We start from the raw sequence: 27,588 nt of genomic DNA on the forward strand, positions 1-27,588 counted from the left end.
TATTGGGTGGTTATGAGTCAAATAAACCAAACTGACACAAATTCCAGTTACAGCCCAGCTGTTCCAACATAAAAAAAGCATTTGTGCTTAAACGACTTGTAACTAAACTGATTTTTTTGTTGGCAAAAGATGAAGCATTTTGAAGATTCTAGCAAAATCAGATGGAAAGTTAGGAATCATTCTGAGCTCATTGTCAATATAGCGTGAGAATGGAAATGTATGTTTTTTGTTTTTATTCAAACTGTGAACAAACATGCCACTTTTAATAGGTGCAGGATGAAAGGGACATACTAGAAGTTACGAAGTCATGAATGTGTCTGGAGGGGTAACCCAGGGCTCTGTACTCGGCCCACTAATGTTTTGAATGTGTGAATCCTGTATGCAGATGACATTGTCATTTACTATTGTGCCCATTGTCTCAGTCAACCTTGTGCCTAACAAATGTTTTATTCCTTATTATGATCTACATATAGTATTAAATGCTGGCAAATGAAGTTTATATTGTTATTGTATTCCAAATTGACAGATATTATTATAATAAGCATTTTGAGCACTGCAGAGAATGACTGAACATATCTAAATGTAAAAATATAGTTGCATATTTTATGTAATAAAACTGACTTCAGAAAGGAAAACTTTATGAAGATTTTAGTTTTGAAAAAGGCCTGTTTTCTTGTACTTCAAGAACTGATTGGTTGCTTCTTTGTTTTTATATTTGATTGATTATGGATCTTGGCTGAATGCTTCCCGTTTAAACATGTTTGATATTGTCTTACATACAGCAGTGTGCTGGTTAGTGACTGGATGCAAAGTGTAAAAGCTGTATAGTAAATGAAATGAAACTGACTTGGAGAAGTTAGCCAGGTTTTGCACTACTTTTGCGATGAGGGTGAGCGTGCGTGACGTCTGCTCGTCGGGATACTCCTGGGTGAGGTTGAAGAGCGATGGGGACATGATGGCAGGACACAGGAAGCGCAGGAAGAGGGAACCACTGATGAGACGGTCGGCGATGTCTTCCCGACCTCTCTCAGCACAGCGCACTCTCCAGGAGGCAAAAACTTCCTTTAGCTCTCGAGGGAAAACACTGTGAAGGGGACGTATTACAAGTCAGGATCAGAAACAAAATGTGGAGATTCAGAGTTTCTTCAGTTCCCTGTGAAAGAATCTGAAGGCTCATGTATCTTTAAAATAGCAGACAAGAATAAACAGACTTGGAACAAAGGATTTTCTTTTGCACTTGTATTGAATAACTACTCACCAATGGGAGTTGACGATCTTGCAGAGTGCTAGTTCACAGCACATTCGGAGATTGGCTTGGTGGTCTGGGAGCACTGAGGGTGGTGTTCTCATGGGGTCCACTTCGCAATTTTCCTCTGACTCATACAAGGCCCTTATGAACTCCCCTACAAATGACATTTCATTTGTAACAGCAAAATGGCAGAAACTATCCCCAACATCGGTTCAGTGTTGTTCGTACAAAAAGCAGCAACAACAGCAACTAATAGTACAAAAAGGAATCCATTATGGGGGATTAAAAAGCAGCAAATTTAGCAGACCAAATGCAGTATTGCCACAAGACATGCTGCAGTTTGGAAAAAGGGTCATGACTGTAAAACAAAGACAAAGCTGGGAAACCTGGGTGGCAGGCTAATTAGCAAACAAGCTAATTAACTACTGTATCTCAAAGGCAAACTTTAGACCGTGGTTTTCTGTATCTACGAGCCAAAACACTCAAAACACACACACACACACACACACACACTAATCAATTTTTGGAGTAGGAAGTAATTAAACGAAATGAAGAAACAGTCTAAATATTACAGATTGTAATCACTGTTACGTTTACTTGAAATTAAATGAGGACAAAATGAGAATCTAAAATTTAAAGTGGACTTGAAATTCTGGCAAAACAGACTTAATTTGAGGCAAAAACATTGGCGTCATCACAGACAATGATTTTAACGACTGATTTCAGATTATATCGTCTCCTTCCTAAAGCAAAGAAATGAATGTTTTGTTGTTGTTTTGGATTAGAAAAAACAGACTTCAGATATACAAAATGCAACTGCCAGAGATTTAAGAAAATACAAGTGACAGAAAGCACAGCAGACCCATCTTACAACTGATTTTAAAATGTCTCACATTTTATTCTTGTTATCATTTTATTCTTGCTTTATTTATTCTTACTGAAAGTGTATCTTTATTTTATTCTAAATTGTATTCTTTTTCTTCTACCCTTTATTCATTTTGAATTTATTGTTTAATAAATTATTTGTTAGATTTTGAAAAATTTTGTTTTAAAATAATTTGTTCTAAATGTTTTTGTTAATATATATCATTCGATATAATTCAGTTTGAGCTGCACGGTCTGTATGAAAGGTGCTATACACATCAAGTCTCATTATTTTTGTACTTAAAAATTATGTAGTGTAATATACCTGTTTAGTCTTATGCTTTAGTATCAGTTGACCTTTAAAAATACATGTCCAGGCAGTATACTCTGCTTGATCATAACCAGTCACACAGTGGTTTATTGTTTCATGTATCCACATGCACACACACACACTCATTGGTGTATTGTATTGGATGCAGGATCTGATGTTCAAGGACGAAAGTGGAAAGTACCTAGGATCTGACAGGATTTGATGTGCATGTATGACACCATTATGTTCGATCTGATAGGATTTGATGTTCATGTATAACACCATTATGTTCGGGCTTATGTGGGAAGGATTAAAGAGAAGAGATGGAGATTCGACAGAATCTTCACCAGCATAAAAGAGAGCACACAGAAAGCAAAACTTCAGTCCTGCTCCGGAGTTTGACTTGTTGAGTTGTATGTGTTGTTGTCTGCGAACACATTAAACTCAGTTGCACTCGATTCTATGTGTCTCCAGTGATTCCTTGATTGCTGAGTATTTGGTTTTAAAGATACTTATTTTGGACAAGCGCAAAAGTAGTCTAAAAGTTGAAGACGAGGTCGGGACCCACCAGGCCCAATTCCGGGCCCCGAATTCTGCTTCATCAATTACTTAACTTACATTATTCTATGAAACATTAACTTGCCTCCTTTCCACTTTCTGTTTACAAGTAGAGTAATAACACAATGTAACACACAGTGACCAATAACTCTACAATATGAAATTTTAAGACTCCTATGTAGCCTACAGCCCTGTGGTGGAGAGTCGTGTTTTGCCTCCAGCTCATAAAATAACGTCATTGCGACGACAGCCCTAAAAGGTTCTACAGTTCAAAATATCATCAACTGGAACCAATGAAGAGTAGTACCAACAACTGCTAGACATACGCTGCTATAGATGTTACTCTAAATTGACACATCTTGTCCGTATCGCTTAAAATCTGAATTTGTTTTACTTTACTCTGCTCTCAAAACCCAAACAAAACCAATGTGCTGACATGGCGACGCATCAGTGTGGACTTAAAATGACGTTAGATTCAGGTGGATGTGATTGTCTTTAGTGATTGGTGATTGGTGCCTGGTGATTAGGGAAAATCAGACCCCCTTGCCTTATGGAAATTAGATAGAGTGGAGGCAATGTCAGACTGACGATGGAAAGGGCAATGTAAATGTTGCGCAGTTGCTTTAATGTACACAGTGACAAACTCAAATGTCAAGTGCTCCACTGTTGTGGCTGACCTATAGCATCCTTGAGGTACTTATGTCCGATCAGTTTGAGGTACTCTTCTATGGCTTTGGTGGCCAGAGTGTTCTCTCTGAAGATAAGGTGTTCTCGGTCGATGAATCTGTCTACCTCGCACATCGCCATGTCTGACAGGAAGTCCTGGGGAAAGGGAGAATTAAATCATTGCTCTTTCTGAAACACAATGTCTACAGAATAATTAAAAAAAGGATGAGATTTTCTGGTCTGAAAAAGCTTTTGTTTCAGCACATTTTCACATAACGATGAGTCACACAGAGCTGTCCCTACCTTAGCTTTCCCTGTGCTCTGCAGTATATGCACCAGTGCACAGGCCACTTCCTCTTTGCTCTTGACGCTCAGCACGGGCTCCAGCACAGCACACAGGGTGCGGTAGTTATTGGTGACGTACTCTGCAAACTCCTTGTACAGCTCCATGGGCAGGATGTTCATGGTCTGGAAGCGGGATTTGAGGCGTAGCGATGCGTTGATGATCTTACCCCCTCCGACACCAGCCCCCTTGGTGAGGACGCTGGGCTGGATGACCGGGTACCACTGCTCCACAAACTGACGTCCGGTGATGCTTGAGATGGGGATGCTTACAAGTCCTAAGTATGTGCTCTTTTCCTTGAAGACAAAAAAAAAAGTAGATGTTAGTCGAGATAAGCACGTGTCAAAGAAAAGTTGCCTCTCATGAAGCTGTGCTGTGTGATTTTAATAAATAATCAGAGAGTCTGAAATGTCAAAAAAAGTTCACATAAATAAATAATGAATAGCAAGACTAACACTGGATCCCTGGAGTGTCGTTTGAAGCTAGAAATTAGTTGTTTTGCTATGGTGATGCTAAACTGAGAATATAAGTTATCGTATTTGTGAGTCACAATTCATTATCTTGCTTAAAAAAATATTATTTCTAAAAGTGAAAAAAACTCAAGGAGTAAAAAATAAGATTTTTTTGCTGAGAAAATACCACAGAATGGTCATGATGCTGTGTATCCGCAGGGGGCTGATAGGGCTGCTGATCCGTGGCAATGACTCAATCAATTATGATTGTTTCGGACTTTTTTTTCTTTCCAGCCAGCGCTCTGCTTTTGAACAGACTCACAGCAGTTTGCAAACACTCCTATTTCCCCCCAACCCAAACTCTGGATGTTGCATAACCTTAAGCGTGTTATTATAAAGTCATTAAAGCAAATAACAAAGACAAAAGAATCGCCAGGGTAGATTATTTTGCTATTGGCTTTTTTTTCCTTATAAAACCACTGAATGACAATGCAGGAATTTAGCATAATGTTTCCTCCTCACAGTTTACTTCCTCATCTCTTTGTTTTTGTTGAACTAATGCTCTAAAGGGCCAGCTTGCTTACTTCTGTTGTAAGAATGTTGGAGGAGAAGAGGCTGATTTAGACTTTGCCCTAACTTCTAAATTTAACCTTCACTTTCAGGAATATCATCACCTTCTAACTTGACATGGCAAAATTGTTAGAAAACTGTTTCTTGTTTACACACCCAGCAGTTATACAGCAACATTATTATTCATTTGGCCACCTGAGTAATCTAAGTCCAATATTTACTCTCTTCTAGCTCTGTCTGCGGTGTCTACCAACTCCTGAGGGAAATATCTGACTCCTTAGCTTCTAAATGCCCCACCAGCCAGTCGATAACCATGTCTGCCTGCTGAGCGGTACTGTAAAGTTGGGTTTTACAACTTTTTAGCTGAGGACAGCTGCCTGCTGTGGCCGAAAACGATGCTGTGAGAGCAGCCAGTATAACCAAAATAGTTGAGTGTTGAACAGCTAAATAATGCACAAAACACATGCACAAAATATTCTTATTTTTGCCCTTACTTAAAAGTAGACAGTATTCTTACCAATGGTTAAGGAAAATTAATATTCCACTCTGATTAAGGTTCCCTAACATGTTGTTTAGAATAGAACAGAAAGAACTTTATTCATCCCCGAAGGGAAATTCAACTGTCCAGCAGTCAAGTCAAAATATGCAAAACTGGAACAGCTGATGCTGTTTGTGCCATTTGCTCACCAATTCTTGACAGGTGGAACAAATCATGCCTTACCAAATAAACAAAAGCCTTAAAATTATAACTTCTCAGCACACTAATTTTGTTTCTGGGGTCAAACATTATTCTTTTTTTTTTTTTTAAGATATTTTTTTGGGCATTTTTTAGCCTTTAACGTATAGGACAGACAAGTGTGAAGGGGGGAGAGAGAGAGGGAGTGACATGCAGCAAAGGGCCACAGGCTGGAGTCGAACCCGGGCCGCTGCAGCAACAGCCTTGTACATGGGACGCCTGCTCTACCACTAAGCCGCCGACGCCCCAGGGTCAAACATTATTCTTAGGGGATTTATTTGCGTGGAAAAAAAGACTTCACAGGCCTTTAAAATCTAAAACTAACATCAGTGTAAAAATGTACTGCTATAATCATCTTTGTTTTAAAATATATATTTTTGTGAAAATGGTGGCTCTTTAAATTTGTGTCCCAGATTTTTGTCAACTCAAATCAAAATCAGAATTCTACAAACACACTTTAATCAATTTAATCAGGTATAAAAGAGGTTGGCTTTACCATAAGGACTCCTGTTTCACTTCCTGGTTTCCAAAAAAGTACTGGTAAGCGCTCTATTTTTCAATAAAGTCGTTAAATATTTTTGCTATCAGATGGGTTTCAACCATAACATGTCGACTCCGTCGTCCTTCTGAGTCCACACTAAATAAGAATGGTTTAAGAATGAGTATTTTGATCAGCATTAAGAGAACTCTTAGCAACTTTGAAAAATAAAATGGCTACTCACTATGACTGCTGTGAAATTAATAAAAATATAACTTCTGTCAACTCTGTCAGATCTCCTGTGACATCCATTATGTACGCTACTTAAGACAAAATTAAATCACTGGGAGTTTGGCCCGTTACAAGCTTTAACAGTCAAGATATTTGATCTTTTAAAGTTTATTTTCCCAGCCTAATTGAAGAGTAAAAAGAAGAGTTTTCCATCAATGGTGGACAGCCTCACTCTTTCATTCCTTCAACCACCTCCTCGACAGCAGCCTCGGCACTGCAATATTTGCGTATATCCAAAAACCTGTTGATATCAAAGTCTTTCTTGATGTTTGACAGGAGGTGCGTTTCTCCTTCCAAACACAAATGTGGGCTGTTCTTTTGGGCATGCATCTCCGCACCAGCCTTGCGAATTGTTGGCAAGTTGGTTTGTATAAGACATGTCCATGACAACGCACAGAGCTGACCATACGCAGGCAAGAGGCCAGGTGTCGCAAACTGTGGTAAGCATATTCTGAATGAGTATGTCCAAAGAATGCTTCTAAATGCTGAATAATATAAGCATATTCCACGTCTTAATTGGAAAATGCTACATTCGGACAAAGGCCTTATTTGGAACATCCAAACAGAATACGCTGTTTAAGACCTGTATAAAATTCTAAATATTGTCATATTCAGAATAATAGTGGAATATTCATGTGCATGTGAACGTAGCCAATGAGTAGAAACTGTAAAGCTGAGGGGAGCTGCAGATTAAGATGATAATTCTCTCTCGGTTTATCACTACGAGCAACCTCTTTCACATTGTCACATTGTTCTCACATTGTCATATTTTTAATTTCAGTATAACATTAACAATTACAGCCACTTTAAAATTCACTGTTAGGGTGACTGGGCAATTCTATTCTCATAAAAGCAAACCAGAGCTTTAACAGACTGCTAAAATAAACCAAATATTCCCACAGTGCTTGTGTCAAACTAGCCATTCTCAGACCTCCATGTTACCCTACAGATCTCTCTGTCACCTTGCGTCTCTTCTTGTCCGTCTCCTTGTATAGATGAAGGCGTAGGTTGCGGACGGCGGGCAGGTTGTTGAATTCAAAGTGCTCGCCCCAGAAAACGGTATCGGTGCGGGGCTTGCTGGTGGTGCGTGCGTACAGCATGTCGTCCAGACAAAGTTCGCAGTAGTAGCGTTTCTTGGCTGGAAGCTCACGGGCCTCGATGATCCACAGTTTGAGCACATTGTCCACCCTCCGGCTGTTGTCCTGCGTGGAGATGAAGTCAGGTCAGATAAGGTCAAGTGCACCCACTGTTATTAAAGAGCTTTACAAGAGAAGACGCTACGATGTGGGGGTAAACATGACAAAACAGCCAAGAAAAAAGTTCAGAGATATGGAAATAGAGACAGTGTGTGTGAATAAATGGCGACAGCAGGTCAGCCTGCAGGAGTAATGACAGGAGAGAAATAGCTGGTGACATGGCGGTTGAACTACCGTGGATTGTAGGCTGTGCTTGATAAATTGCTCTCAACTCTGGGCTTGAACACAGAGGCAGACGACAGCGTGACAGAGATGCAGAGAAGACAGATAACAGAAAATGTGAAGGATAAGAGTAGGTGAGTGGTGTCACCGGCTGAAAAAAGTAATTTGCTTAAACGCAGAAAGACACAAATGACACAATGCAAATGTGCTGCAAAGACGAAGGACAAACAATGGTGGTAATGCTTCTGTAGACAGCTACACTTCCTAATCATGATCACAAAGCCCAAGCTATATTTGACATCCCCCATGGGAGGAGAGAGCGCCGTGTTGATTGCAGAGTGATGTTTCAGCGAATGGGGGGCTGAGTCATTTCAATTGGGCTCAAATGCCATTGTTGTTAGCCCCCTGTTTGCTTCAGACTATTTAAGTCCTAATTTAGACGACTCAATATGTGAGCATCAGCTAGATCCACAGTTCTTAAGTTCTCCATTTGTATGCACTTTGATAGCCAGCGCCAAACACAAGGCATAATTAATTCCAAACGTCTGAGTTTGAATGCGCTGGGCATCTGGTGGCTCAGTTTGCTAGTGCACATACGGTGCAGCAGCACCAGCATGGGCTCGAGTCCTCTGCCTTGATATCGTGTTACATCTTCCCTAGTTTCTGTCAGATCTGGATTTTACTACCAAAAAACTACGACAAAGCATGGTGAAGTGGCTGCTCGCCTTTTGAAAAGAAACAACATCCAAGCAATCAAAGCTCAAAGCAGGATTTAAAAGGCTCCAGAAAGTTCAGAAGCATAATGATAATCTTTGTCTCTGCAGTGAGTCTTATCTCTGTCGATGCATCTGGTCTGACATGCACAGTGCGTGCTGTTCAGGGGTAGGAGGGGGATTTTGGAGAGAGCCCCCGTGTGGAGTCCTTGGAGCTCCATGACTCAGCTGGGACCCCCGCGGCCTGAGCATCTGGACGAGGCATTCAGCTTGGGCAATGTTTCATCTCAGTCTGGCTTAATAACTCTGAGTCCCTGGTTGCCATCAAAGCTGCATATCTCGCATGCCTGTTCACAGTTTTTTTAATAACATTGAGAGGAGATATTGGGCAATTTCACAGAACTATGAAATCTGGGTGAAAATTAGGATACTGGTTTTTGAGTCGATATGAAGAGCTGAGATTTGTTTTTTGTTTTTTAAGCTGTGAGGATGGAAATAAAATCACAGCACCTTAAAGCTGCACTAGGATTTTTTAATGTGAAAATACACCATCATATCTGCTTAGATCAGAAAGTAAAACTGCACCCATCTGCACTAATTAACTGTAATCTGGTGTCAGATATTAACACACTGATGTAAGGCCTCATGCAAGAACATCCCAGGTTTGTTTGTACGAGTGATCCAACCGGTTTCAACCTGATGAGCCCCACCTGAGATTTGATAATTAACATATGCATTGCCTCTAAAATGGCCAAATACAGTAAGGCTACCTGCTCTGCACCGTTTGTTTCATTCACAAAAATGTTACCAAGAGAAGGATTTCTGTCAGAGCAGCGCTGTACTGTGAGGGGGTGATTTAACATGAGGTTAGATTCCTCACCGATATATTGACGGGATAATATTAGAGCCAAAAGGAGGTGATGTTCCACTGTCAGGTGCAACAGAGGATCATAGTGACCCTGAGGCAGCTGTCAGAGTGACAGAATCTTCCACTGAACTATGTAAGCCAAAGTTTCTGTGCCAAAATATGGCAATAAAATCCATAAAATCTTAAAAACCTTCCAGTAAACTGGTAAGCCTCGATGATGATGATGACAACACAGTGAACACATTATGATTGTTTCATCAATATTGTTTTATAGTGTGTTCACACCCAACATGAACCAATAGTTTCATGCGGCGCAATTAAATACTGACAGTGCAGCTCACTATACACGACCAATTGGCGATAACGCACATCTGCCTTGTGGCTGCAGTTTGATTGGCTGTCTTGATGTGAGGACCTCTCCCCTCATTGCTCCGCCAGTTTGGTCCACATCACAGGTATCCCTGCATGCTTTGAACAGCGTATCAGTCACTACGAATACCAACATATTTTCATCCCAACTTGTCAAATACCGTCGCTTTGTCAATGGACCTACATGTCTAAGTATGTCGTGCTGAGTACCCTCCTGCGTCTGTTTTGGACATTCAGGGATGGCGTGTCACTTTACACTCGTTACATGCATTGTGTCTTTTCAAACTACTGTTTTTTTACGGGAAATGTTAAGTTCCCTACATGCATACAGTCTTTAAAATAAACTTGGAACGTATGTGAAACACTTCATTTTTAGGTTTATTTCCTTCGTTTTAGGCAACAAAAGTCTGTGGTTAGGTTTAGAAAAAACATCATGGTTTGGCTTAAAATGTACACTAGAAACAAACAGCAGACTCCTGGGTGAAAGTCTGAACCCATCCACCACCCCTCCCTATACACTCACTATATGGACTTTCTCATTTTTTATATTACAGTAGTTGCAGGCAGGGTTACATACTGACACTGACTGGTGCATATAATACCAATGAAAAGGGTGTCTAATGCATTGGTATCTGATGCCGACATCCACTGATGAAGTGGAGGTATCTGACAAGTTGAGTTGTTGTCCGGTGCCTCTAAGACTAAAATGCCCCCCTCCCATGATGAGTTGGGAGTGAGAATGGGCTGCCCACACACAATAATTGGGAGCAAATGTCTGGTCATGTATGGTGGGGCTGCATCGAAAGTCAATGCAATGACCAGAAGCGCTAATAGGCTGAAACGTTAATATGCTTACGTTATTTGTGTATTTGTGCAAGTTGAAATTTTTAAATTTTCACAAGAAATTTACGTGATGTTGTTAAGCGAAAGCCTTTGAGATTCTCCGAAATGGTCACTGCTGTAGTCACTCGGAGCTCTGCAACTCAACGTCAGTACTGCACAGAGACAGAACAGGAAAGCAAAGAGCTCCGAGATTTGTGAGTACAGCCATAGGGCTACATGGCAAGTTCTGAAAATACGTATTTGTGACACTTGTGTGAGCTGTTTTGTTGAGCTGTTTCTCAGCAAAATGAGTAATTATATTGATCATTTATTGTGAAAAGTAAACAATATATTCACCAGTTGCAAAACACTCATACACATATTCACGTAACATGAGGCGAAATTTGGCTTCCTGTTCAGTGTGAACACACCGTTACATATATCATTATCGTATTTAATCAGTCAGATTAAGGTGTAAAGATCAACGATCTAATGAGTAGTTTTCCCCCGGTGAAGAAAGGCATCTGAAAATGACTCGTACGAAAGGTCTGGACTACACGTGAATTTCCTTTGTGCAAGAAAATTTGATAAATGCCTTAGAGCGCCTTACAGGAGCTGTGGTTAGGATTTAGTGGCATCTAGTCGCCTTGCAGATCGCAGTTAACTGAATACCCCTCCCTTCACCCCTCCATTTCAAAGTGAAACAAAACAGGTGATTACACACTAATGAAAACATAGTTATGAATAACAGAATAAAATTCTGCCAACAGATCCCCCTAAATCCTGCACCCTGCTCCTCTGAATTACTCGTACATTGCACTTAAGAACAATCTGTTCTTGCACGTGGTTCTTGCATGAGGCCTCTACAGTGAGAAAGGACCTGGACTCACCAGTATTCAGTCTTTTGCCTCTTGTCCCCTCAGCACATTTCAGTATCCAGTATCACAGACATGCTGGGCTGGTAAACATGAGCCTGCTGTGTGCAATTCACTGACTTCACATTACCTGATTCGTGGATATCAAAGTATTTCAAAAACAGCAATTTGTATCCTCCACCCTGCAACGTTACCTTGTGCAGCTTTAATATTTGCGTGGAGAAGCGACTAAATTGTTCAACACAGACACACACAGACACGAGGATGGAGTTCACACAGAGAAATGAAGCGGTGCGCTCTTATTGAAAACAGACAACAACGGGAGACGGGGAGGAGAGAGAGAGACACACAGACAGAGGGATCATCCTTTTTTTTTTTTTCTTCCTCTACCGCATCCCTTTCTCTCCCCTCACCTTGTTGGGCTTGACAGCTCTCTGCAGGTTCTCGATCCATTTGTCTCTCTCTGCAGCTGAGCGACACGCAAAGCACTTGGTTCCCGATGCTGTAGTCACCTGAGGTTATAGCCAATGGTAAATTCAACAACCACAGCCATTAGTAACTATGGAGACTGCAACTAAGGCGCCAAAACAATGTCTTGTATTCACTCTCAACCTCTGTCATGTTCCACTAATGGAAAGATGATGGAAAAAGCTGACAGACTCCTGCAGCAAATTATGTAGGTACTACGGCTCATTTAAATGTCCTTGTTTCTTTCATTTTCCACATGTAAGAAAAAAAAGAATACCACTTTCAATTCACAGTCTCTCTCACATCACTGTCACTTGTCAGGGTGGAACATTTTCTGCTGCTATTTACTGCTCTGTACACTGCACTGTGTGTGTGAGTGTGCTGCTGTTTGTCCACACCGTGCAGCTCGGTTCTCACCTCAAAGCAGTACTCTTGTCCCAGGATGCTCGAGTGGACAGGTTTGATGATGGCGTCCTCGTCCAGAGTGAGGTCCAGCGCCTCAGCAGCGCTGCTGGGAGACAGCAAGGACTCATGAGAGTGGGACTCTTTGAAGCTCTGCATCAAACGGGTCCTGGAAGGAGTGACAGTTGAGGAGATGTGGAGAGGGGAGGCTCTTTTATTGAAGGTTGCATTACACTTCACTTCTGTGTATAAACAAACTACAGCAAATTGCCAATGCATGAAAATTATAGTATGTGTTAATAATAAATCCCCAAAACTCCAGTTTCTTCATATTTATCTCTGTGCTGAAACAAACAGGCGTGTGAGTGCTGCACAATATGTGTAAATATGGTAATAAAGGGGCTATTAACACATCCCCAATATCTGTTTATGAATATCTAGTGCCAAGAAAAAGACTCTCAGCTGGTAACACAAGACGTGTCAGTCTGTGAAGTTGAATATCAAAAAATATTCCACACACAAAATGGTGATAACTTCCTCTATTTTAACAGCAGCCTCCATTTATGAAGGCAAGAAAAAACACCACAAATCAAATTTTTCGTTTTTTGTTCAAGACAAATCATGACAGATATTTTAGATTTCAGTTGGTCCTGCCAAGATGTTGCCTACACTGATTTACTGTAACTGTTCCTAGGTGTTTACAGGTATCAGACACTTGAATTTAATGCTTTTCAAGATGTTTTCAAGATTATTTTTAACCAAATTTGAGACTTGATTTGTGGAGAAATCATCTGTTTTTATTCAAGCATGGTGAGTATAAAGATAAGTATATATGTGGTCCTCTGCAGAGGTGAGTTTTATGTAGAAAGATGGTTATTTGAGTGAGTAAGGTTACATTTTGCCAACAGGTAAGTGCAGGTATAAAGTAAAAACACATTATTAGGTTCAGGTAGAAGAGTTTTATGCAGAAAAGTTGGACTCATTTTGAAAGAATAAAAGAATAGAAAGGATGGGAAAGATGGAAAATGGAAAGAGCAGATAATTGAAATGAAATGGAGTTTAAGACTATTTTTACTTTTAAGGCCTAATATTTATAAAATTACATTTAAAGGTCCAGTGAGGCATTTAGTGGCATCTTGTCGTGACGTTATAGAACTGAAACTTCTCTCGTGTGACAAGTGTGCAGCAGAACTACGGTGGCTGACGTGAAAACCTGAAGACACAAATGGTTCTATCCAAAGCCAGTGTTTGATTTGTCCATTCTGGGCTACCGTAGAAACAACATGGCGAACTCTGTGAAGCGAACTCCATTTGTAGACATAAACGGCTCATTCTAAGGTAAGAAATACACAATGATTCTTATTTCCAGGTGTTTATACACTAAGGAAAAGTTAGTTATGAATATTATACACCATTTCTGTCAATAGATGCTCCTAAATATTACAAACTGGACCTTTAAGACATCATAAGACATTTTAAGAGTTTTTAAGGACCTGCAGACACCCTGCTGTTTTGGCAATCGACAGCAAGTAACTCAGTTAGCCAAAGCTACAAATGAAATATCAAGCACTGAAAAATAATGAACATTTTGAAACTTTCCATTCTAAAATATTTAACAGGCAGCTCTAAGTGGACGGACTGAGCAAGCCTCTCATAGCACAAGGTTCATTAGTTGAATTTCTAAGACAATCCAGTAAACAGAATGGACAGCAAAGTGACTGATCCTGTGAACTTATTCTGAATCACTCATAACCTTGTTTGAAATAACATGATCACAAGGATTTTTTATTTCCACAATGCATCACAGCTTGTTTTTTTCCTTCACTTCGATGAGCCAAAATTTTAAGATGACTGGTGGCAGCAGATATCTGAACTTAAGTTGTCCTCACAGATAAATTCTTTTCCCTCCAGGCAAAAACATTTTAAACTCTACACACAATATTTCAAGACGACTCTTAGTAATAATTAATCCTGACACACATATAAGAGAACAAGGTGTCCGCTAAAGCCCATCCATCATGCTCACCTACACGTTCACTCCCACACACATGCACACACAGAGGCATGTAAAATCACAGGCTAGCTCTGCAGTTACTTAGACAGACGTATGATGACATAGGGAGTCTAACCGGAGAGCAAGGAGGGACGGTCAGGTGTGACGAAGCCACTCAGAGAAGAGAAGGGAGGATGGTGATGAGGAAAATGAAAGAAAGAAAAGGTACTGTATGTCCTCCGTGCTGCGTCCAACCCTCTGCTTCTCGCACTGCTTTTGTCTATGTTCAATCACAACGTTCATCAACAGAGCACTGATTACATGAAGGGGACCGAGGGGGTGAGAGAGAGAGGGAGAGATAAAAATAGACCCAAAGGAATGAGTCAGATTGAGGGGAATACAGAGAAGAAAAGAGAAAGAGTGGGGGAGGTCATAAGAGGATGTGAGAGAAGGAAACACTGGGAGAGGAAGGGGTGAGGAGTGAGGGGATTGGGAAGGAAGACCTCTCGGAGGAAATCACTTTGATTATGTTAACAGTGGATCCTTTGGAGAGGAAGAAAGTGAAAGCATGGATTAGAGGAGGGGAGGTGGAAAGAGGGACCGAGAAGAGAGCAAGAGCGCTGGAGGTGAAAGAAGGTCTATGCAAGGTCTCAGCGGGGAGCTCAAGTGCAGGAAGAGTCAAACATGAAAAGACAACACACACACACACACACACACACACACACACACACACACACACACACACCTTGCAAATTTTATTCAACATGTCACGACTCATGAACCTCACATCTGAGAAAACAACCTCAGCACCAGCGATGATAGACTGGAAACAAGGATTCACTTAGCAGATACAATACGTCAAATTTTAAAATATTGAGAACACGTTCGGTGCAGTGAACTAAAGCAGAACACGTCTGGCAGCCAACGCAACACTAAAAATTTTTAACCCGAACTAAAAACTATGTGAGCAGAGCTGAAACGATTAGTCAATTAATCAATTAGTCCATTGGCAGAGAATTAATCAGCAGCCGTTTTGAAGCCATTAAACAATCACAAAGGTCAGAATGTGCTCCTTTCAGTTTGTTCAATAACAGGATTTTCTGCTTTCCACTGTTTTAAATCATTTTATTCGTTTCAATAAATACTTGATTTTTGGGGCCTTTAGATAAACAAAGCAAGACATTTGAGGACATCACCTTGAGCTTCATTTCGTGGACTAAATGATCAATCGATTAGTCAGAAACATCATCAGCAGATGAATCCATAATGGAAAGAAATGTTAGTTGCAGCTCGTATAAGGATGGCAGTGGGATTCTGTGATAACCACACGTTATTGCTGCAATATTCAACTGGGCCTAAACAAAAGTTATGAATGAATATTTAACTGACTGTATCAGTATGTTGTGTGCAGCCATTTCCTAATAAAAAGGCAAACTCTGGTGAAAAAGTGTAATTTAATCTAGAAAAACTTCACAGGGAACCTATTTGTCGCCGTTCGTGGAAGGGACACATCACGTTATCTTACAATATCTTTCATTACTTCCTGTTTAAATGGATGCATTTTGAGCGCTTTGATGTAATTTTAAAATGTTAAAATGAATTACTGAATCATTTTCTTAAAAAATATTTCATGAGCAATAGTTGGTTGTAAATTCTTATTTGATATTAGTAATAAAAACAAACATTTATGTAACATTAAGAGTGATAACACACGTCATAGAAGCTATTGTGCACCGGTATATACAGGTGCGCCTTGAGATTTCGGCTTGCCCTTTGGTGTGCGTTGGGCACAAAAAGTTTGAAAACCACTGGTCTAAAGAATGTCACAGTCATGTGAAGCTAAATGAAGGCAAATGACAAAAAAATAGTTTAATAATTGATAATCATTTCAATGATTTATAAAGCAAAAGAACCAAACATTTGCAGGTTCTAAATTCTCAAAGGGGAGGATTTGCTACTTTTCTCTTCTCTAAATGCAACTACATCAACCAGAAAAAATGATGGCATTGTACCTTTCTGCAACCTGAAGATATATTATTCCTGCACGTTATTCGATAGCAGATATGTTCAAACTTTACGTTTCAACTTTACTCCTTGGCTTTTAACCCAGCATGAGACTCTGCTCTTGTTTTACTGTTTTATTGTTTTTATTGTTTGTCTTATGTTTTTATTTTTGTACAGCACTTTGTTTCAGCTGTGGTTGTTTTTAAAGTGCTCTATAAATAAAGTTGAGTTGAGTTGAGTTCAACAATGCTGTGGTTGATGTGTGCTTAGATTTAGGCCAGGGGTCAACGACCTTCACTAGCAAAAGAGCCATTTCTGATAAAAATAATTTATTTTAATGAAATCCAGAACCAGCCTAGCGAGGGAGACTCAAGCCTACTGTAGCCACCACTATTGAGATTTGACAAAATGTAGAGGATAAGGCGCTGGGCTGAAGATGACTGACGAGTATTTTAGTTGCCAAAATGTTGAAACTTTTTTTAATTTGGTGTACAGGTACATTTTTACAATTGGAGAATGTCAGAATCACTTTCGGCCTACACACTGATACATGAAAATTAAAATGAAAAAAACAAAAAAACAACTGTTATTCATTTCCATATATATATATATCTATATATATATATATATATATATATATATATATATATTTTTTTTTTTTTTTTTTTTGTCAAAGCCGCAGGAAGCCACTTGAGAGTGACTAAAGAGCTGCATGTGGCTCCAGAGCTGCAGGTTGCCTACATCTGATTTAGGCACAAAAACCACTTGGTTATGGTTAGGTAAAGGTCAGGTTCTGGCTTAAAATGCCTGATTTTAGGGGCACAATCCCGACAAGAAAAGCAGAGATGTCTCGGTAGAAAACAACTGGTCAACTTTCATGCCACTATCCGTGCTGGTGAAACAGCGGCAAGTTGCTATAAAACACCTACACTTTGTGCCTAAAACGCAGCTGGAAAAACAGCAATAAGTTGCTATGAAACACCCAAAAAATAGTGCCGGAAAAAGCGGAAAAACCATCCATGTCTGATGGCTCAAAAGCCACTGGAAACAGCAATAACTCACTAAAACACAACCTGTTTTGTTGTTTGTAAGACGTTAACAATGGTCTGCAGCCTGGCAGGCTTCTTGTCTTGGTGACACACCATCTAGCATCCCCTCAACCTCCTGATGACAAAATCAGCTCATATACTGCATCACTTTAGAAACATTGATATGATACATTTGATAGGTGCAAATGTAATGTAGTTATGGTTTGCACAAACATACAATGCCAGCATTTTCTTCTGGTGACTGGGCTGCTATACTGTATGATTGCAAATTGAGTATCCTTAGAAATCCCCTTTGGCTGTGACAGGCCTTTACTATTTTGTGACATTTTATAGGCTAACCAATTAAACTGTTATCTTGAAAAAGTACTCTGGTTATGAAAAAACTTTATTCTTTGCAGGAAAAAAAATCTTGAATTTGCATTTAGGTCATCTTAGGACACTGATGCTCTGCTAAAAAAAGAACAGGCTAATTTATACAGGATATTTATGCCAGAGTTGTGACAGGGTGACCTACAGTATTGTAAAGGGAAGGGAAACTATCATCTAAATGTAATAATGGAAAAAAAGATGCAAAAAAATATATATCAGTTTTACAGCCTGTTTGGGAGCTCGAAGGCACGTTAATGACTGCATGAATTTCAGCCCATGCTGAAAAACAGCATGTGTTCTCAGCAAACCCTCCCTGGATAAACAAAGGATAAAAAAAGAGAATAATAACGATCAGAGCTGCAGATGTTCACCGACATGCCTGACGGAAAACATCCAGAGTAAACCAAGAGCTGTGAAAATGGCAAATAACCTCGACTTCAACTTCGACTCTTGACTTTTTTGTCCGTTCTGTCTCCTCAGAACAGCCGGGGATAATAGACATCCACAACCTTCTCAAATGAATAAATCATGTGGAAACGCACCTTGGCAGACACCTGGCTCAGAAAAACTCTTCTGAGTGCACCGTTGCCCCGTGTTCAGTTTATCAAGATGACCTTGTTCACATTTGAAGTTTGAGTTTGTCTTGGCTGTAGCTGTCCGGTGGGAGCTTACAGATAAACTGAATGGACAAAATTAAAGCTTAGAACCATTAGTGGACTCATTCATTTGTCGATCGACAGAAAATTAATTGGCAATTATTTTGAGAATGTATTGAGTCATTTTTCAAGTAAAAATGCAAACTCTAGTTCCAGGTACTCAGATGTGATGAGTTGCTGTTCTTTTTTTTAATCTTATGTGACAGTGAAAGTGAATAACTTTGGAGCTGAATTGTTATTTAGACAAAACAAGTAATTCTAGTTGTCTAGTTGTTAAAACAGTGATTTTCCAGTATTTTGTGACATTTTATAGACCAAACTAATAACTTTTTAAATTGGAAATAGACAAGTTTTGCTTTAACGTATCATTATAAAGTAACCGTTGATTGTACAATATATTGGCTATGCAATAATGACACCATCGATGTTCAGATTGATTCCCTATAAGCCTCGCTTTCACTATGCAATTCTGTCTGCCACCGGGGATGATCTCCTGGGAAAATGAAGGCTCAATATACAGCACCAAAAAAAGTGCGTCAAGCATTGTGCAACCAAAACAGGAAGAGGACAGCTCTTTTGTTTTCCCTGGTAGCTTTGAGTAGCAAGTGGCAGCCCTTGAGGCTGAAAAATGAAGCCAATGCGGAGAACATGCAGTTCATCAAATGGCCACTTGAGGCTGGCTCCAAAACAAACTAAATCCCCATACACCCCCATGTTAAAATGCCCAACTTAACAACAGAAATGAACATGTTTACAGCCTTGTACAAATACAGTTCTGGTCTCTATAGCTAATTTCAACATTCATGACAAATGTACAGGGGGTGGATTTTTATACAACTCAACTGTTTACAGTTTAAAATGGCTCAAAGTTACGCATAATTAAGGGAAGGGCCACTTGAGTGACAGATTGTCTGCAAGGTGGCGCTACAGTCTACAACTCAGATCCACTCCTCGTTCCTCCACAGTTCCACCCTCTCATCCAAGTATGGTCACTTTTGGCTCCAAAAAAACAAAAAAAAACAAAAAACAAGATTGCCATGGCTGAAAAACTGAACTCGAAGCCTCAAAATGGCAGCCCAGAAAGCAATGGGTGCCATCACAGTAGCTACGTCCATTATTTTTAAACACTCTATGATCGATAGGGATCAGTATCTAAGGAGTATCATTCTAAGTTCTTTGCAGCTACTATCCCCAGTAGTGGAAATGGCAGACAGTGGAACAATCACAGTAATTTTGGAAAAACAAAAGTGTCTGGTTTTACTGGTACTTGCTAGACTCTGAGCAAAATGGAAAGTGATCTAGTTGCCTTTACAACAGCGCCACAAACAATAATATCACTCAACGCTAGGGGGGAAAAGTTGGAAAGTCAATGCTCTCTCATACCTAAATGACAGAATAGGTAGATTTCCACTGACTTTCAAAATGAACTATATGACTGGCCCTAAAACAACATATATGACTGATCTAGCGGTCGCAGTTTTTAAATACGTCATTAACGTCATGAAATGGAATTCTGCTCCAAAACTACCTGGTGAGGTTTTGGAAAAACATGGTTTGGCATTAAATTAGTGCCTTTGTCACTAACTTAAATAAATGTCAGACAGATGTCACATCTGACATGACACATTTGTCACAAGAGTGGCATGCTACAAATGCTAGCATACTAGGCTACATTACATTATTACAGGAATTCAACGTTGACTTCAGGACGCGAACTCCGGTCTCCTGAATGGAAGTCCTGTGAGTGTTTGACCAATCCACCATCCCTTCCGCCCACACTGTAGGGACTATTTGTACAACATTACGCAGACTTCTATCGCTTTTTATAGAGTCACTTTTTATAGAGTTTTTATAGGGTCACTAGAGGGCGCCACCTAAGGTATGGGTCGTAACAAGCTACTTGCACGGCCGACATGTGGTAGTTTCTCGGTGAGAGCAGGCTGTGAGAAGTTGTCTCTTTCGTCAGTCTAGACAAAATACTGTTAACACCACTGTGGCAGCGGGGTGTGGTTGAGTTGCCGGCTGCTGGAGGAGGGAGGCGATCAGACAGCTGGACAGAATCAGGTAATCACAGTCAAACCATAAAAGCATGCTGGTAACCTGGTTCTGGTTCTCTCTTGCAGTAGGCTGGGTCCGGGAAGAGAGTGAACGGTAGGGCCGCGAGAGCAAGAGAGAGAGAGAGAGAGAGAGAGCGAAGGCCAGAGAGCCAGAGAGTCTGAGCTGGAGCTGGAGCCGCCTCATGTGTATATGTGTGCGTTGTGTATGAGCAACAATAAATATTGTACAGCGTTAAGCCAACTGCCTTCCCTCTGTACCCGTGCATCTGAGTGTGTGACCTCACAACCTCCTTTTCTAATAAAGTACTGTTTACCAGTTGCGCAATTCAGGTAAATAACAGCCTCCTTCATTTATTTCACTTAAAACATCTTCACCATTCATCATTGTGGAGCTGTAGATAAAGAGAAGATGAGGAGGAAATTATTTTGTTTTTGTGCAAAAGAGGCTCTCACTCTCACAAATCTGATGTCGCACTTAGAATTAATTTCATCTGTATTATCAAAAAGCCAGACAACATTAATTGAAAGCTGAAAACTTCAAAATTCATGTAGTATATCGTGTCATTAATCATCTTTTTCCTCTTCCAAATAACAACTTTCCATCACAAGCAAGACGTTTTCCTTCAAAATTTCTCCGTGTAACTCTGGTGCTGCTGTGCCTGAAGAATGCCAGTGCTGCTACAACTATGTACATGATACAGAGGAGAGGAGGTATAATTAAGCATATCTCCCACTGACTCATTATGGTCTGTACAGCCGCCATATGGCTGTCTGCTGGTTGCCATGGAGAGACGGGGATGTTTTTTCATCACCCCGGCAGAGAAACAGCAACAGTGCTGAGTGTTTTAATTGTAAGTGACACTGAGAGTGTAAAATAAACATCAATTTATAGCAATGATGGATGAAGATAGATAGACTGAATTATGAAGAGATAGAAAGAGGTTGAGACAGACTGATATAGATTGCCAGTCTATCTCAGTGTGTGTCTGTGATACAATATAAAATATTGTATATAATGCTTCAGCTTTCTGCAAAACAAGGCACATTTTCATGTAGCCATTAACATACATAACACAGTAATGTCATTACAAAATTCTGAGCTGCATCATCCTCCACATTTCTCGTCTGATATAACCTGCATTTTTTGCCTAACTGAACTCATTTACACTTTTAAATGACCACTAACTGTGTTGTGCCCTATCCCAACTTCCTGTTTCAATCAGGGAGAGCTTTAAATTGTATAAGTAGATGGAAAAGTAAATAGTTTTTGATGCCGTAACATTTGCACAAACAGGCTGGGAGGAAAAAGACAAAAATTTATTTCATACATAAATGCAACTGCACAGTGTTTGCAGATTAGCACAGCCAAACACAGCCAGACAGAGCAGATTAATCCACATATGCATGCTTGAAATCACTCTCACACGCTCAACAGCTCACCTGTCTTGGTCGGCACTGCGGAAGCGGGGGAGGATCATGTGGCGGAAACTGCTGGTTCGGTCCAGTTTGGGCTGACTCTTAGCCCTCTTGATGGAGCCCTTCAACCTTCTACTGAGGAAACTCTGGAGCGGGTGGAGGAGGAGAGCAACAACAAGGGCAGACAGATGGAGGCGGAAAGGGAGGATGTGCATGGCGCAAAGTTACAGAGAAGAAGAAGTGAGTGATGTGGTGAAGAGAGAGTCAGGTATGGTACAAGGAAACAGATTGATATGTATGGTAGTAAAATAAAGACAGACGATTCCCAGTGTGGTTTGTGTCAGATGTTTTAAAGTAACACCAAAATCAGATGGAGACGCACACCAATGAAACACAGGATGCATGATGGGGGAGAGCACAAGGTAAATTTATTATCAACAAAGAAATCATACACCCACACATGTCCACCAGTCACAGAGAACTGCAGTGTTGTAACAGATCCTGTGGTGGGCAGCGGTGAGCCATACAGTCCAACAACAGGCTCAGCAGCATAAGTCTCACACAGCGGTGCAGTTTGTCCTACATGAGCTTCCTTACATGATCAATCTGAGACACTGGAGCCTTAAATTGTTCATCCATAAGGGAGAATATGACATGGGGTCCGTCCCAATACCCACAGGAGCAGAATTTGAAGTCAAGTGCCTACTACAAGTCATGCACATGACTAGAAAAGTAATTTTTTTTCAGGAACTAGTATTTTTTAAGTTTCTTTTTTTTTTTTTACCACACTTATAATATTTACCTGAGGTATATTTTTTGCCCAGTCATCTATTTTTTACTTCACTACATCTGTGATTTATACCTTTGTTACAACTAGTCTGCTCTAAATGCGAGGATTGAGCTTGGGGGGGCGGCGCACAAGGAGCACCTCTACTGTAGATGCCAATTTGCCAGCTGCCTGTCTTTTGAGCGCGGTGTGATAATGACGAAGCAAAACCCAGAACAAGAGGCAGCTTTCAGCGACAATCCCTGACCACATCTGGCCGCACTTATTCAACCAAAATCTAAAAAGGACAGCAGCTACTGTACATGATGAAACGCTTGCTGTGCCTTCTGAAAAACACTGACACGTTCGCTTTTAAAAACTCCTCTTCAGGCACATTGACGTAAGCTGCACATACTGTAGGCAAAACTGTAGTTCGCTAGTTAATGTTAATTTTTTCATGTGTAATGTTAATGTTTGATGTTATACGGATGAAAGGAGCAGAGAGGAACACATGGAGACAGGGTGGGATCATTGACAAATGCAGCTATAAGCCCTTTTTTTTTTTTTTTTTTTTTTTAAAGATTTTTTTATGGGCATTTTTTGCCTTTAATTGATAGGACAGTGAAGCGTGAAAGGGGGAGAGAGAGAGGGAGAGACATGCAGCAAAGGGCCAGAGACTGGAGTCGAACCCAGGCCGCTGCGGCAACAGCCCTGTACATGGGGCGCCTGCTCTACCACTAAGCCACCGACGCCCCCTATAAGCCCTTTTTAAATAGGAACTGTGCAAATTTGCAGGAAAGCCCAATCAGTGTTTTTTCAGCATTGGCAGTATAAAAACAAAATCGGGGAGTGCAGCAAAATGCCGCCTACCTACTTTTGTTTATACAGAATGCGCCTTTTTCGGGGCAATGGGGGGCGTGAGCAAGTAACAAAACGTGTAGCTCAGCGTTTAAACAGTGATGTACTCCGAGGGAAGCCGCGGCTGGTCAGTCCTTCAGCAATTCTCTCGTAAGTCGGCCCATTCTTCACCGTCCCCGTCATTTGCGAGGGCAAGGAGGGCGCGCAATTCCTTGTCTCCCCAGTTGCTCATCTTTCCCCAGTTTCCCCCTTTGCTACTAGCTGCTTGCTAATTCCTTCTATCAGCTGTTTCCTGTTTATCCACCGCCAGTGGCTCGCATGTGCGGCGTCATCAACAGCTCCTCCCACAAGTCTTCAACAGCCCCTCCCGTTGCAGAAGGCCGCCTCGGTTCCGCCAATATGACTACCCTACGAGGCGGAAAATCAGGCACCTCGGATCAACTCGCCAATCTGGCTCTGTGTGTCTAGACGCTCGCAGCTTGCCGGCAAAACGGCCCAACATTCGCGGAAAATCTGGCAGTGTAAAAGGGGCTACAGGCTATCCTTATTTGTTTACTGAAGCCTACTTGCTCTACTTTCTTTGAAATAAATAAAGTTGTATCAATGAGTGCTGTTTTTCCATTATTTTGCACAGGCCTACTCACCCTTAAAATATTAAAATGGAAAGGAACTTGTACTTTGCATTATTTATTACTCATATACTTTTTTACTTTTACTTGAGTAGGTTTCTCAAGTTGTAATTTTCACTTTTATTTGAGTCACTTTTTATGGCAGTAAATGTACCCTCAATGGTGCATGGTGCTGTTTTCTTTTAGTTCAGGTTAAATCTAGACTGGCTGGACTGCTATATATCTGCACAAAGATTATGAGTCAAACATTTTACTCAAGTTTCCAAACTGCATCCACTAAAGAATGTCGTCTCCGGCTGGTAATATTACATCTAACCCCTCTTACATTTTATTTGAACGATATCAGCTTGGCGTGACTCAGATTTAGAGTCCCACAGGCTCGATTGAAAAGGTTGAGAAACACTTTTGTTCCTCAGTCTGTCAACCTATTAAATCATGTTCTAAGCAGCCTCAGCATGCCTGGGTTGATCACTGAATGTAATAGGGAATGATTTATTTGCTGCACTGCATCCACTTTTCATAATGTCTGGTATGTAATGTTTGTAGCATAGTTTTGTTGTTTGGTTAAATGTTGTTTCGTATTTTTGTATTTATGTGGAACAGTTTACGTTCTAGGATGCAAGACACATGTAAAACAATGTCTTACTACAAAGTGAAATCAAATCAAATATTTGCATTAAACAATGTGTTCAGTGAAAGATGGTATTATGTCAAATGTATTTATCATTTATATAATTTTCTTTGGGGTTTAAATTCAATACAAGGACAAAAAATCTGAACCAAACAAAAAAAGGCTGCAGGCATTTTACTGGTACATGTGAGCCAGACACAACTTGCAGCTCTGACTCCACTGACAGTCTGTCTCTTTAGTTGTGTTCAGTCTGATTTCAGTTCTGTTGGTCGGCTCAGTTCAGTTGTCTCAGACTTCTGAGGGCTGAGATGTATCAGCATTTCTTTGAACTCTGTTTACCGTGTCAAATCTTTCCATCTCTTGCTCTGATGGTCACTATTTTTGTGACTGCTGAGCTCCCGAAAAACTCCCGAGCCAGAGAGCATTTTGTTTTATGGTGACAAGCGGGAACCGTGAGCTGTCATGTCACAGCTGTGGCATGACCGCATATTAAACAGCTTTCATTTCAATACTTAATTTTTTATTTTTATTTTTTGTTGTTGTCTTGCTTTGATATGTTTCAAAAACTCAAGAGAAAACTTGGTCAACATAAATATTGATTTTTAAAATGTGGTGAAAGACTTTAGGAGCCACTGATCTGGAAGGATTATTTTTCATGCTTTATGTATCATGAAAGATACATTTATGGTTAAAGGATATTTCATGTTTATCATGGGAGTGTCAAATATGCAATGTTATTCCTATCAGTCCCACCAAGAGGAACAGATTGTCAAAGGATCAGTGTGTAAAATATAAGGCGATCTGGCAGATTGCAACCAGCTCCCGGTTAGAATTTCTTCAGTGTTCATTGTTCAGGAGATTTTAACTGGGAGCTGAATTATCCACAGAGGTCTCTTCCTCTCCAAAACAAATGGACCCAGTGATTTAACCGCTAAAAACACTGCCCTTTCTAGAGCCAGTGTTTGGTTTGTCCTTTCAGGGTAGAACCATGGCGGACTCCATAGACAAGGACCTGCTCCCTATGTAGATATAAACCGTTCATTTGGAGGTAACGAAAACAAAACGATTTATATTTTCAGGTGATTACACACTAAAGAAGACACACTTATAATATTATATTCCATTTCTGCCAATAAATCCCCCTAAATCCTACACACTGGACCTTTAATATCAAGTAATAACCATCTGTGGTTCGGCCATAACTCTGTATAGTTTATATATGAATATTGTTCATGCTGAATTAGTTGTCAGTCCGAAATCCAGCCTGTAGGTGCACTCTCGATACACCTGGACTGGTGTGGAGCTAGTAAACCTTGGTTAATTGTGGGATACATTTAGCTCTGAATTCCTATTCAAAGGTGTCTTGAGAAAAAGTGCAAATTACCTGTAGATTGATCCCCTTTTTCCACCGAACTTAATGTGAATATGTGGGTTTTTAAATGTGGGAAAACCCCTTAAAAATAGATGACAAACTTCTTTCCAGTTTCCAGTAAACCAGAGCCCTGTTACAGCCCCCCCGGTGTGTCATGTCTGACATCACTGACAGGCTGGAAAACAGGTTAGTAAACAGTAGAAAGCAGCATGGAGGCCAGTGAAAATGTTATGGTGATACTTCTTTTTATATCTTTTACTTATTCAGTCTCTCTTTCTAACTCAGTGCCTCAATTTTGAACAATGAATGAGCTCTGTTGAGACGCGGACAGACGATGTTTTGTGGCAGTACGTCCTTGCATCATGCCAGGAAAGGAGCTAAAATTAGCGCGACCACCCATGTGTCATATTTCCATCACTGCCGATTGGAGCTGGAGCCCATAAATACTTGTGACTGCTGCAGAATCATTTGGAACGAATGCCGAATGTAACTTGTCTCATTGAATACAAAAGCCAGATGTTAGTGGGTTTTTTTTCCAGTGGTAAAGGGCTTGAGTGTAACGTGTGTTGCCATTTTTTAGATGTAGGAAACACTTGACTTCTGGCAGTGTGTGAACATGCACTCAAGTTGTCAGGACGGAAGGTGAAGGTATTGGAACTGACCCTTGGTTTGCAGGACCATCCTGCCTACAAAAAACCTGACTGGACAGGCTTGAATCACAACTTTAAAAATAACAAGTTTTTACAACAGTGTCCAGCACACTGATCCATTTAAATGGGGAACAAGTGAAACAAGAAATTTGTGTTAAATCTACCAGAAATTTCAAAAAAATTCTAATTCTTTAACAGCAAGCGACCAAAATGCAAAAATGTAGCAGTAAGTCACTTGTTCCAATTGTTTTCCAAGCTATAGTCTTTAAAAATATCTCAGAAAAAGTGAAACCACATTAAAATGATGTGACATTTCCGACCCAAATGACACTTTCTCAGCCCACTAATAGCATTTTAAAACTGAACCAATGACACTGTTACGTTTGCAGACCGGTTCAAAGCTGTTTCCACACTCTAAACCTTAAACTGATAGCTGTGAAGGTAACTTTAGAGCTCAAAGCATGCATGAAATATCACTTTGTGCTTTCTCTTTCCTATGCACCACTCGCTGTGCCTTAAAGAAGCTTTCAGGTGCATCCCGGAGACTCACAGTAACATCATTTATATACCTATAGCATAACAGCATTATTGAGTGGGAGAATGACTGGAGGGAAATGACACCTCGTCATCTGGCATGAGTCAAATGGCTTTGAAGCCTGTCTCGAGGATATGACTAAAGACTTGGC

At 40.4% G+C, this 27,588-nt stretch overlaps 1 protein-coding gene across 1 annotated transcript in view; it reads right to left on the bottom strand.

Annotated features, from left to right (window-relative positions):
* The window catches only part of syngap1b (synaptic Ras GTPase activating protein 1b), a 169,870-nt gene that overhangs the window by 31,970 nt on the left and 110,312 nt on the right, over positions 1–27,588 (bottom strand). The window contains exons 5-12 of the mRNA XM_050046275.1: positions 22,021–22,142; positions 12,468–12,621; positions 11,996–12,094; positions 7,480–7,719; positions 3,951–4,286; positions 3,659–3,803; positions 1,259–1,403; positions 848–1,084 (exon numbers count right to left, since the gene is read on the bottom strand). Of these exons, the coding sequence (XP_049902232.1) occupies positions 848–1,084; positions 1,259–1,403; positions 3,659–3,803; positions 3,951–4,286; positions 7,480–7,719; positions 11,996–12,094; positions 12,468–12,621; positions 22,021–22,142 (1,478 nt within the window). The remainder of the gene's footprint in view (positions 1–847; positions 1,085–1,258; positions 1,404–3,658; positions 3,804–3,950; positions 4,287–7,479; positions 7,720–11,995; positions 12,095–12,467; positions 12,622–22,020; positions 22,143–27,588) is intronic.

The sequence above is a fragment of the Epinephelus moara genome, chromosome 6, assembly GCF_006386435.1.
Source record: "Epinephelus moara isolate mb chromosome 6, YSFRI_EMoa_1.0, whole genome shotgun sequence".
Lineage (NCBI taxonomy): Eukaryota > Metazoa > Chordata > Actinopteri > Perciformes > Serranidae > Epinephelus > Epinephelus moara.